The sequence below is a fragment of the Oenanthe melanoleuca genome, chromosome 2, assembly GCF_029582105.1.
Source record: "Oenanthe melanoleuca isolate GR-GAL-2019-014 chromosome 2, OMel1.0, whole genome shotgun sequence".
NCBI lineage: Eukaryota > Metazoa > Chordata > Aves > Passeriformes > Muscicapidae > Oenanthe > Oenanthe melanoleuca.
The window spans coordinates 102,679,188-102,692,563 of NC_079335.1; the positions used below are offsets into that span (position 1 = coordinate 102,679,188).

The 13,376-nt window shown below is 46.0% G+C and overlaps 1 protein-coding gene across 2 annotated transcripts in view; it reads right to left on the reverse strand.

The window, feature by feature from the left end:
• Positions 1-7,438: 7,438 nt before the first annotated feature.
• The window catches only part of EEPD1 (endonuclease/exonuclease/phosphatase family domain containing 1), a 62,803-nt gene continuing 56,865 nt past the window's right edge, over positions 7,439-13,376 (reverse strand). Inside the window, exons 6-7 of one of the 2 annotated variants that reach the window (XM_056484574.1) lie at positions 11,509-11,703; positions 7,439-11,403 (exon numbers count right to left, since the gene is read on the reverse strand). In XM_056484574.1, coding sequence (XP_056340549.1) covers positions 11,204-11,403; positions 11,509-11,703 — 395 coding nt within the window. In that variant the 3' untranslated portion in view covers positions 7,439-11,203. The remainder of the gene's footprint in view (positions 11,404-11,508; positions 11,704-13,376) is intronic. The other variant, XM_056484575.1, reaches the window with a different exon arrangement.

Genomic DNA, 13,376 nt, shown 5'->3' on the forward strand with positions numbered 1-13,376 from the left:
ATGCAACCCAGAACTGCTGAATAGTGACAGTGAGAGCTGTGCACTCTGCTGGTATGGCCCTCCAGTCACCCTGAGAGCAGCCAGCTCACAGAAACCTGCTATTGCATCTCTTCTGGGGATGAAAAAAGCTGCTGCAGGCTGTTTCCCACAAAAGCCCTGATTCACAATCAGTGTGACTCCTCACATGGGGAAGAACATTGCCTTTTGCGTAGGAAAAAAAAAAGAACATAAGCCTCCTATAAAGTTTTTCTCATCTAGAAACTTTGTATGAAAGTATTAGAGTCAGTGGCTTGGAAATGCCTTGCTTCTTGAAACAAGAAAAAGCTCATAACCTAAATACTGGACATTTCCACCTAATTTCTGAGTGCCTAAATTTGTGACCTGACATGCTCCTGGCAAATAACATCTGCTGACCCGGGAGCTCTGATTCCCATTGCATCTGCCTGTGGCCAGTGTGCTCAGTTTAAAACCAAAAATCAACTCAATGTCAGAAGGCAGCATTTAGATGTTTAGGAAAACCTTGGAGTCCTGGACTGATCCTTTTTTCTGTCATTTTCTAGGAACACCGAGCACTCAATCCCCTTAGGGTTTGAGTGCCAAGACCAAGGCTAATTAGCTTGTACAGTCAAGTCTCCACTCCTGCATGCTGCATTGAAACACCCTGTAACTCCCTCCTAGTTAGTTACTCCGAGGGAGCTAAAGTGTGCTACATAAGATAAACGAAGGAATCCAAAAGAGGCTCTTTGTCTTTCTCAGGGATCTTGTTTATTGCATGATGACTCCTTAACAAAGAGGGGACAAAGAGGGTTAGGGTCTCTGCTAACGGACTTTTCTAGGGAAAAGGTCAGGGAGGGGACTTGGCAAGAAGCCAATAGGATGTGGACACATAGGGTAACAGGAGAGATCAGGGAGGACAGAGGCCCTTATGGCTTTCCTGCCAATGATATAGGACCCTAGAAAGAGTTATAGCATTCCTTCTACCCCTGGTTTTGGGTTACAACATCTCCCAGTTTTTTTGTTTTTTAAGTGAGGGAAGGATATTCTATTTATTTTGATTCGAATTATGATTTTGTCCACCATTGATAATTGGTGGAAGAATTGGATTGTTTTATGTTTTTCATTTCTATGTGATTAACTACAGAGGTAGACGGAATGATACCATTAATGGCCTTGAAAATTAAATATCGTAGGATCCCGAACGCCATTATTACAAGGAAAAGAATAACAAAGAATAACAGAATTGTTTTAACTATAGAGGTCCACTACCCAGAAAACTCCCAGCCTCTGAACAGTTAAAGGGTTCATCACTGGGTTGAGTGGAGGGTAGGTTTTCTCTAAAAGGAAAAACAAACATTTTAAAACATGTTATGAGTCTCTGTCTGCCAGAATGTAGTCCTTTATAAAGCTTTTTTCTCTTCTTTCCAGCGGCGTCTTCTTTTCAAAGCAATGGTTACTTGCTTCTCATCTCCTTCTGCTGGAGCTGGATTCTTTGGAACAAACGGTTTGACCCACTTCTGAGGAATCCACCGAGGGCCTGAGGGAGTGGATATGCACGCATAACCACATCCCCAGGTAACAAGCTCATAGGGACCTTTGGTTTCCCATGTTTCTTGGTCCCTGATCAAAACTGGTGGATGCTGAGACAACTTGAACTGTTTACTGCTGTTAAAGTGACAACCACAGGAGGACTCATATTTTCAAATGAGCAATTCAAGAAATTTATAGTGAATAGGGCTTTGCACAACTTTTGCTGTGGAGACATCCACACAGTTGAACTGCTCTGTCTAGCTAGAACCTGTTTGAGCGTCTGGTGGGCACGCTCAATCACAGCTTGGCCTGTGGGGGGAGTGGGGGATGCCAGTTTTATGTCCCACTCCCCACTGCTGGACAAATTCCAGGAACTCCTTGGATGCGTACGCTGGACCATTATCTGTTTTGATTTCCCTAGGTATTCCCAACACTGAAAAGGCTTGCACTAGGTGTTGTTTGGCATGCACAGCCCTTTCTCCTGCATGGGCAGAGGCATAAACTGCACCTGAATATGTGTCAATGCTTACATGGATATATTTGAGTCGTCTGAAACTGGGAATGTGTGTGATGTCTGTCTGCCACACCTCACAGCTGCCAAGGCCTCGGGGATTAACCCCCATACCCAGCGATGGCATGGCCTGGAGCTGGCAGCTGGGACAGGTGGCCACAATGGCTCTAGCCTGACTCCGTGTTAGCTGAAACTGATGGACCAGACCTGGAGCATTCTGGTGGTATTGCTGGTGGCTCAGCTTTGCCTGTTGGAAGATGTCAGGTAGGCGTGCTTTCTCAGCTGGGGCTGCAAGAGAGTCTGCTTTACGATTCCCTTCTGCAAAGGGATTTTGCCTGGCAAATCGGTGTGTGACCTCACATGCATCACATAGAAAGGATGCTCTCTATGTGAAACCAAATAGATTCGTTTTGAGAGCAGCCTGAAGAGATGCTCATTATCGATGTCTTTGAGCACTGCCTGCTCCACTCTAGAGACTACCCCAGCAACATAAGCTGAGTCTGTTACCAAGTTAAATGGCTCCGAGAACTTCTCAAAGGCTCTCACAACTGCAGCCAGCTCGGCTATTTGGGGCGAGCCCTCCACTAACTCCATATCAGCTTCCCAATGCTGAGTCTGTGGGTTTCTCCAAGTCATCACCGACTTATGAGAGGGCTGTGATGCATCTGTGAACACTGTGAGCGCTTTGAGTGGTCTCCTACTCCTCTTCTCTCGAGGAATGAGGTGGAATTCCTCATTGAACAACTTATGAGCCGGGCCCTGGACTGATATTTGTCCACTGTAGCTGTCTAGAGATAATTGGAGGCTGGCATTGCTCTGGAGCAAGTGCTCAAACATCTCTTTGGTCATCCTTTCCGGAGAGTTTCTTCCCTCCTCAGAAAGTTTGATTGGCAGGTAAATGCTTGCAAAGTCACAACCAGCCAGCTCACGCAGCCTCATCCTTGCCTTCTGAATCAGCTGAGCCATCAGCTCTTGTGGCTGAGTGATGGTCTTGGATCTTTGATGGGAGAGGAAAACCCACTCTATGATTAAGAGTGAATCATCCTGCCCCTTGATCCACTGGAATATTAGACCATGCAGGTGTGGCAGTTTTCCCAAAACAATGAATTTGAAAGGCAGCTCAGGTTGATAACGGTGAGCCTGCCTCTCTGCCAAAGATTTTTGTACCTTTTCAATTGCAATCTTTGCCTCTGGGGTAAATTCCCTGGGAGAAACCAGCTCTCTTTCTCCTTTCAATAAATTAAAGAGAGGTTTTAGGTTCTCATTAGTGAGGCCTAACCAGGGCCTTACCCAATTTAAAGACCTACACAGGGAATGGACATCTGCCAAGGTTTTGGGATTACAATTAATTTCTAATTTCTGTGGAACAATAGTCCGTGCAGTAATTTCCAAGCCCAGGTACTTCCAAGGTGGCATCCTCTGAACTTTGTCTTCCTGCAATTGAAATCCAGCAGAGGTTAAAACTTTAACCACTAGGTCAAGTGTATGTTGGAGTATCAGGTTATTGGGAGCACACACAAGCACATCATCGATATAATGTAATATTATGGCTTCCCTTCTTTGTGCACGCACAGGGGACAGCAGTGAGGCTACATACCACTGGCAGATGGTAGGACTGCACTTCATGCCCTGTGGCAGCACTTTCCAGTGGTACCGCTTCATTGGTGCTTCTTATGGAGGGAACTGAGAAAGCAAACCTTTGGGCATCTTCAGGGTGTAGGGGGATTTGGAAAAAACAATCTTTGATGTCTATTACAGCCAATTGCCAATCTCGGGGTAACATTGTTGGGGATGGCATCCCAGGTTGAGGAGACCGCATGTCCTGAATCACTTTATTTCTCTGAGGTCATGTAATAATCTCCACTTGTCCTTCCCCGGTTTCTTTATTACAAAGATGGGGGAATTCCAAGGGCTTGTGGTTTCTTCAATATGGTTTTTTGCTAATTGCTCCTCCACAAGTTCTTCAAGCCCCTTCAACTTTTCCTTTTTCATTGGCCACTGTGCTACCCAAACTGGGGTGTCACTTAGCCATGTTAGTTTCTGGGCAGGGCGCTCCACAGTAGCCAATTCTAAAAATCCCATGGAGTTTTTGGAATAATCATTTTAATTCTCCACAGTGACATGGAGTCTCTCCCCCACAAGGGACATTTGTAATCTATTACAAATGGATGAACACTAGCCAATCTCCCATCTGGACCCTCAATTTGCACCATGGTTTTTGATATTTTAGCCAATTTAATTCCTCCTATACCTTGAATTTTCCCAGCCACAGGTTGCAGTTTCCAGTGTGAAGGCCATATCCTTTTGGGTATGATCATCACATCTGCCCCCGTGTCAAGCACCCCTTCCACATGGAGGTGATCTGATCCATGTGTTAGGTTGCATGCCAAAGAAGGTTTTTCCTCACCCACCGCTTCTGCCCAGTAGGCCTCAGGTGCTTTCCCATCTGCTGTGACTTCTGCTGGAATGGGAATAGCCTGAGCTAATATCTGCCCCTTGCCCAGGTAGAATGGTGGCTGAGGACAGCGTGCTAATATTATGAGGCAGGATACTTTTCCTTTCATAACCATGGGAGCTACTTCAATTTCTAATGGTGTGTGTGCTGTGTCTCCAACAACAAAATACTCACTCTCCATTTCCATGTGCAATACGGTCACGTCTACTAGGCTGCTTGACAGATCCACTGTAATAATTGTCCAATCAGTAGTCCTGAAATGAAAACCTTTGGTAGTCTCCAGTCTGACACGACCACAAGGCTGCCAGACCTGGTGTACAGGAGATTTAACATTTAAATTATTTGGTATACCCACACTTTTTATCCCATCCTCCTGCTTTGTTTTTAAGAGAGAGGCTTTTGCCACAGTAGTGCCCGCAATATTTATATCTCTGCGCGTTATGTTGTTAAGAGCAGGCACGCGCTGCAAACTCAGTTTTTTCTTTTGTTGGACTTCTTGTGTTTCTGGTTAAGAGGGCATTCCCTAGCGAAATGTCCTTGCTTTTTACACTGGAAGCAGGTGATATGCTGCAGCTGTTCAGGTGGCACAGGTTGCTTCCTTTCTCGTGGTGTTTCAGCTGCTGCAGGCTTGGATGGAGCTGGCCTTGGATTCCTTTCTGGTACTCTGAGCAATTCTGCATTACTGGTGTAGGCTTCTATCATTTGTGCTAGGGTTGGTTCAGGGTACATAGGAAGACTTAGAATGACTCTGCGACAGGCCTCATTGGCATTTCTTTGTGCCATCTCTTTTATCAATTCAGCCTGGGTTGCTGGATCATGGACTTGTCTTTCCACCTGCGCACGCAGACGATCCACAAACTGCAAAAAAGTCTCAGACGCATATTGTTTTACATTAACATAACTGCCAGTTATTTCAACTGTTGGTAACTGATTAAAACTTTTTTCAGCCACATTGCAAATTTTATCTAAAACAAATTTGGATAGTACTCGAGTTTGTTTTTCAGGGCAATGCCAAGTCCCTTCACCACTTAAATTGTCAGTGCTTTGGTGAAGCTCTGTTAAAAGAATCCCTAAAGAACGTTTCCACATATTAAACCACACATCATATTCTGAGGGAGTTAGCAAACACCTGAAAATATCCTTTAAATCATGAGGTGTCATTTCATTTGAAGTGAAAGTTGCTCTCAGCATACCCTTGAAAATCTCACTGCTTCTACCAAATTCTCTTTGCACTTTACAAATTTCTTTTTTATCTTGATATGAGAGAGGGTTATACACCCTTCTTCCATTTTTTCTACCCACATAAATTACAGGAGCAGCTGATGGTATATTCTCTCCCTCTAAGATCTGGACTGCAGAGCTAGGTACAGCCTGCTTTCCCCCCGCTGCTGTCAGCCGAGGATCCCCCTCCCCCTCCTCCTCCTCCTCCCTCAGCCTCTGGGCTGTCCCCCGGGGCCCCGCTGTAGCCCGGAGGATTGTTATTTGTAACCTGAGCCAGGAAGAGGTGACTAGGGTGAACTATAGGTGTAGGATTAGGATAGGGGACAGGGAAGGGGGTGGAGAAGAAAGGATTGTGGGATGAAGAAGCTGGGGCATGCCTGCCGCCATGGACCAAGTGGTCCCCCTCACTGTAAGACAAAGGAAGATTACTTTTTGGAGTATCATCAGAGTTCTGTTGAGGTAAATTCGAAAGAGATGGATATAAAGAGGATTTCCTGATGGACTGCTCACAATTTACAGCATTTGGATCCTTTTCAGAGACAGGGGAATTTGGAGAAGATGGGGGGGGTTTCAAAGCTTTTATCTGTAGCTGTCCTTTATTTTCCAATGGTAATAATTGTTTGCGAATATTTAGAAATATAGGGAGGAACAAAGCTGTAGCAGAATTACCTTTTTCTATTTTAGAAGTCAATAAATTTCCTATTTCATCCCAAAATAAAACCGAATTTATATCTTGTTTTTCAAAATTTGGAATTTCTTTAGAAAGCCAAGATATAAATTGTATTATCGTTTTCTGTTTAATTGCTACATCTCCTGAATTTATCAGTTCTTTAAGCTGAGAAATAATACTCTTTTGTTGTGCCGATAATTGAGAGCCCATTTCGATGTTATCAGAGCAATTTGCACAATATCCTATACCTTCACGGAATAATTACACAGAGAACAACGACTCTTTTCCGACCCGAGTTTAAAAAACCCCGCCAGAAAAGGGAGTGCGGGCTCTCCACGGTCGGGATGAAACCCTGAACACGTGGCCCGCGTTCCACCGGCCGTGCCAGCTCCGGGGAGCCCCTGCCGCCTCAAGCGGGTTCTGGGGAGCCCCCAAGAGCTGCGCAGCGCCGGAGCCGCCTGCGGCACCGGTTCGAAAGGGGTTAATGTAGCGATCCCGCTTGTCTCGGCGGGGGAGCGCTCCTTCGAGCCGCTGCTGCACTGCTCGAGGTGCCGCAGCTCCCGCGGCAGCCCTGGGTCCTAAAGCCCACCCTGCTGCCGCACCGCGACCGTCTGCCCGGGGAAACCCGTTCCCTCTGGGATCCCCGCATCCCACCAGGGAGTAGACCTTACCTGTCCTGACGGACCTCGGCTTCTCCTGTGATTCGTGAAGGATGTTTATCTTCTACGGCTGGCTCCCTCCAGCGCTGAGAGGAGTTATTGGCCGTATCTCTCCCTGCCTGGGAGCTGTTTAAAATCCAGCTAGCCAAGCAAGGGGGGTAGTTGATCAGACCAAACGAGGCTATTAAATCCCTGAAAATGGGATTCAGCTACCTGTGGGCTAGTAATTAAAACAAGCTGCACACGTTGGGCGCCAACTGAAACACCCCGTAACTCCCTCCTAGTTAGTTACTCCGAGGGAGCTAAAGTGTGCTACATAAGATAAACGAAGGAATCCAAAAGAGGCTCTTTGTCTTTCTCAGGGATCTTGTTTGTTGCATGATGACTCCTTTCTAGGGAAAAGGTCAGGGAGGGGACTTGGCAAGAAGCCAATAGGATGTGGACACATAGGGTAACAGGAGAGATCAGGGAGGACAGAGGCCCTTATGGCTTTCCTGCCAATGATATAGGACCCTAGAAAGAGTTATAGCATTCCTTCTACCCCTAGTTTTGGGTTACAACACTGCATCAGGATTTATCAACCTGCTGCTGCATAACCTGGTTCTTGGAAGTTCATCTCCAGGACAGTTATTTCCTTGTGTTTGCTCCTCAGAGGTTTTCAGCAATTCTCCAAACCCTTCTGTATCGTACCTCCTTTTTTAGATGGCTTGCAACACTGTAGTGCAACAACACTGCAAAGTGACCAAATGGACATTTGTCAAGTAAGTTCTTTTAAAAAGCCCAAAGGACAAAGCAGAGGCTTTCCAATGAAGCAAATGGGTCAGAGCAAATAGGAAAGGAGAATAATTTGGCTGAGAATAATTTAAAAGTTTTCATTGTGACCAGCAAAGAGGCCAAATACTAGACGTGGTAGCCTTGGTGAGCTGGGTGCTGCTTTAAGCTTTTTCCAGAAGATGCTAAAAGGTAGAAACTCAAACGTGTCCTTCCAAGAGCTGCCTCTCCTGCCTGAAGGAGGAGAGAGCTCCCTGCACTGTATGGTCTGACCAACCACAGCCACTGAAGGGACCATGGGCTGTGTATCAGCTGTCACCACATCCCCTGGCCAGGGGAGGTCTGAGGCTAGCACATGTCAGCAGGAGACAGGAGGCAGCACTGTTATAACAAAGTGGCCAAGGCTTCATGTTCAGTGGGCAGAGAGGATTTTTGCCAATCTTCACTGTGCACAGGTGAGATAAATGGCCTTAGAAAAAAACAAACCTTGACCGAATCAGTGTGTAGCCACTGGCGACATTATTAATGAAGCAGGACTCTGCCTCACAAAATGTGGGCTCCTGAGGGGGCCCCAAAATGTGTAAGTTGTATCCACCCTTCTGTAAGAAAGGCTCACTACTTCTGTACCCCCTCCTTAGTTGCTGCCTTCTTTTAGGGCCTACCTGGGCACTAAAGCCACAACCAGCTGTACCAGCAGAGCTTCCACTAAGAGCATCTTGAAATAAAATTGCTATTCAGGTTTGCTCCCACAGGGAACACAGCCACCACATCAGCTTCTGAAGAACTATAGCACAACAGATGTTCTTGGAAACTCCAAAATCCATCAGACTCACAACCACCTCATCTTCCTCTAGGGTTGTCAGAAAAAAGCAAACAAAGCAAGATTTTTAAAACCCGTGAGACCACAGTCAGGCACTGCTGATTGCCAACATGAAGTAACCAGGCACATACCTCATACAGATACTCCACACAAGGCAAAATTCCACCTCTAGATACCCAATTCCTCCATCTTCCTCCCATCTTATCCCAAGGCATCTTTTTATCTACCAAGTAATCACCTTTCCAGAGCTCTCCACTGGGCTGAGTAACCTCCAGGCTACAGACCAGCTTGATCAACCTTCCCTACAGCTCACACGTGAGTTCTGAAAGGGGCTCAGCTCATTTCCCACACCAGCAACCCCTGTTAACTCATGAGCCAAAGCAAGGGTCTCTTGCACTTTCACCTATGCAGGAGGCTGCAGGTGCTTCCCTAGGCTTTAGTGCCTCTGCACTTATTTACACGCACAGCTGAATAAATGGAATCTGGCCTTTCCAAGTTTTATTTCTAGAGCTATAAAATAATTCCAGCCTCCAAACATATTTATAGCAGGGAAACACTAGCTGGTACAAGAGAGTGAGTGTATTCTTAGGAATTTTACTGCCTCTCACCTCATGTATTCATTTGACTAAGGCAACTCTATTGCATCTTCACCTATATTTTGCAGCTATCCGGTAAGAGTTTCTTGGAGAATCTGGTGCTGCTTAAAAGAGGCCAGCAAAATTGTGCCTGATTGAAAAGGATAAAGCTGCAGCAAGGATAGAGTATGAAAGCTGAAGCCAAGGTCTTCAGCTAGTTTCTTTAATGACCAGAGATTAGTGCCTACACCTCCCATTTTCAACAGGTAATGTTGAGCAACTAAAGGTACATTTTTGACCTGATGCTCTGAGTTCTTAGTCATTCACTTAACCTCTTGAAATATCCTTGAAATCTCCCTCAGTCTGAGACTCACTCCCAGGCTATGCCACCTTTCCTGGGTTTAGTTTTGCATGCAAACAAAAAAGCTGTTCAACTGTGTGTGTTTGCATGGGAATTTATTTAGTTGTTGAGAAATTAGTTACTGTTGTATCATTAGAAATGAGGTGGTATTTCAGAAAGTTAAAGTAATAAAAATATTGCAAGAATATGATACTGTTTTGCTCTAAAACCCTCAGTTACAACATCTCCTTTGGTCTGGTCAAGAGTAGTAAACCATGCCAGAGAACTTTCCTCTCAGCAGCAAAATGTGAGGTCACCTGCAGCCAGGAGCAGCAGGCATTGGGTTAGTGGGCAGCTCAGTGCTCACTTAACCTATTTCTTTTGCAGATGCTGAAGTCCTGATATGTTTCCTTTTTAGGCACCTGGTTATTAATTGCTGCATGAAAAATCTCATGTAGGTGGCAAATTCAATGCTCCCCCTCGTGGCAGGGGGTTGACTGAAGTCCTGCCACCGAGGAATCCAAACCTGCTTGGAAGCAATCCCCATCCCTGCCATATGCACGATGACCTCATGCTGTATTTCGACCTCCCGTTGTGGTGAGTGAATCAGGCTTATACAGCAGTGAGGCTCAGGAAAGGGATGTATTACTGCCAGGTCTGCCAGAAGGAGAAACTGAAACCCCCTAAAAAAAGTCAATGGGTAGAGGTCAGTGCATCATGTGGGTCAGCCCCTGCAGGGATTGCATGAATATGGCTCATCTATAGACCTCCAGTATGCATGGCCTGTTTCTCCCCGATGCAGAATACTGACTCCTAGACAAAGACCCATGGCTACCTCTCACTGATGCCAGCGGCAGGGCCTGAGGACAAATGCTGTTCCTGTAAGATCCAGGAGCAAGGCAAAAGGCAGTGGAGACGCAGATCTGGCTATGCAGAGGGACAAGCTAGTGCTTTCCCAGCTTCTGAAAGTTATTGCGCAGAAAGAAAACCCAATACTGAATGTTGCACCAAACAAAAAGACAAAGTCAAGTTCCAGGAAGCTATTCTGGGGCAAAATGACCCTGCCAGGAGCATAAGGAAGGAGGAAAGAAAGGATGAAGGGTGCCTACACAGGGCTGCAGAAGAACAGTTGTATCTCCTGGCTGGGGCAGAGGGACCACTCAGGTCTCACTGCAGGTCACATAGGGACCAGCTCCAGCAGCTTTTGCAAGTGTTGAATGGTATTTGAGACTCACCAAGAATGTCCACCGTGTCTCTCTTTTTGGGGTCTCTCTTATTGCCTCACTTTACACAAGAAAATAACCACCACCTGCCCCTCCCAGCAAATCCTGTTCAGCTGAATTTTAGCAAAGAACTTTTCCAGTATTAAAAGTACACTTTATTTTCTGTACAATTCTCATCCAAATCTGCAGGCATGGGAATGTCCACTGTGTCCCCAGAAAAAGTTGCAGATTGTTCTGTTGCCATAAGACTCCGTCCAGAACTGTCCAGGAGGGGCACAAAGCCAGGACCACCAAAATCAAGTGCTGATACTTTCTAAGTGCAGGGAAGAGAGCAGGAAGGAGAGGGAGCGGAAAGCAGTCCTGCCGTGCCGTGGAGTCATGAGCAACCAGAGCCTTCCCTGGATGGCAGAAGAGGCACCCTCAAGTTCACGTCATCGTTCATGCTTAGTGTGGAAGTCGTTGCGTTCAGCCGTCACCCCGTTCCCATTCCGTGTCACCTCCTTCCTGTTCCAGTCCTTTTCCAGGTAAAATTCAGCGAGCACGGGGCAGTGCTCTGAAGCCACCCCACCCCAGGACCAATTATCAGGGATCCATGGGTTTGTAAGCCCTTCTCGCACGACAGCCCAGTGGCCTGCATCAAAGAGAATCACAGGGAAAACATTAAGTGATATTACCCAAACAGGACATGGGAGACTAACCAAGCTAAAGGTTACACGACTTCATCAAGCAACTCTACCTGTGAAAATCTTTTTCAAGCTTCGACTGATCCAGATGTTATCCAATGACTTGGACCCTTGTGGGTTCTTTGTGCTGATGTTGGTGAAGGTGCTGGAAGGGACCAGATGGTGAAACTTCTCCTTCTTCAGGATGTCATGGTCACTGCTGTCTGGGGCCTGGTTAAAGTCTCCAAGGATTATTACATCCTTTTCTCCTAGAAAAGAGGAAAAATATAAAAGAATGGGAGGAATGGACATCCATCACTCAAGTACAAGAGGATAAATGGAAAGAGTAAAAATACAAATACTGAATAAACGAAGTGACTGTAATCTGAACTCCTGAATGAAATGCTGTTTAAAGTCTTTTTCACTGACTATTTACTCATGGCCATTCTCTTCATGACAACAAAGCCAGCCAGTACATATTTTATGCTTGTTTTTAAATATCATCTCATTTATTAGAGAGTCATAGAATCATAGAAAATGCTAAGTTGGAAGGGACTCATAAGGGTCATTGAGTCCAACTCCTAGTCCTGCACAGGACACTGCAAGAGTCACACCATGTGCCTGAGAGCATTGTCCAAACACTTCTTGAATTCAGGCAAGCTTTATGCTGTCATCACTTCTCTGTGGAGCCTCCAACCACTCTCTGGGTAAGGAACTTCTTCCTGATACCCAACCTAAACCTCCTCTGAACTCGGCTTCAGGCCATTCCCTCAGGTCATGTCACTGGGCGCAAAAGTAAAGAGATCAGTACCTGCCCCTCCCCTTCTCCGCTTGAGGATGTTCAAGATACAAGGAGATCTCCCCTCAGTCTCCTCTTCTCCAGGCTGAACAGACCAAGTGACCTCAGCTGCTCCTCATACAACTTCCTCTCAAGGCCCTTCACCATCCTCACGGTCCTTCTCTGAATACTCTCTAACAGCTTAATGTCTTTTTTATATTGTGTCACCCAAACTGCCCCTGGCACACAAAGTGAGGCCATCCCAGTGCAGAGCAGAACAGGACAATCCCCTCCCTTGCCTGGCTGGCGATGCTGTCCCCCCAAGTTGGCCCTCCTGGCTGCCAGGGCTCTGCTGACTCATGTTCAACTTGCCATCAGCCAGGATCCCCAAGTCTTTCTTCCACAGGCCTGCTCTTCAGCCTCTCATTCCCCAGCCTGTGCACACAACCAGGGTTGCCCCATCCCAGGTGCAGAATTCAGAACTTGCCCTTGTTAAACTTCATATGGTTGGTGATTTTTCATCTCTCTAATTTGTTGAGGTTTCTCTGCAGAACCTATCTTCCCTCAAGGGAGTTGACAGCTCCTCACAATTTAGTGTTGTCTTCAAACTTACTTAGTATTCCTTCAAGTCCTATGCCCAAGCCATTTATGAAGATGTTGAAGAGAACTCAGCCAAGGACGGAGCCCTGCAGAACCCCCTAGTGACTGGATGCCAGCCTGATGTCACCTATTCACTGTAAATTTTTTTGTGCCTGATCTATTTGCCATCTGAGCTGGTTGCTCACCCATCATGCTACATGGTTATCCAGCTGTGTGCTGGGCATTTTATCCAGAAGGATACTGTGAGAGACAGTATCAATAGTTTTACTGCAGCCCAAATACTGATATTTTTTCCCTGCTACTCTCTGTTAGTGACAAATTGAAAGATAAGTAGTTTTAGTCTCAGAGGTTTTTAGGAACCTGTGCCTTTGCAATCCTCTTTTTCTGCAAGAAACGCCTATTGGCTTTAATTTATGCTGACTTTTTAAAAATAGATTTTCTGTAAAAGTCAAGGACACTTTTGTGAGGAGCCCAGGAAGATGCAGCTTTATGCTGGTATATACCGCAGTCCCAAAAGTGCAGTGCTCATTCTACCTCTGCATTTAAGAAATGCCAAGGAATAGG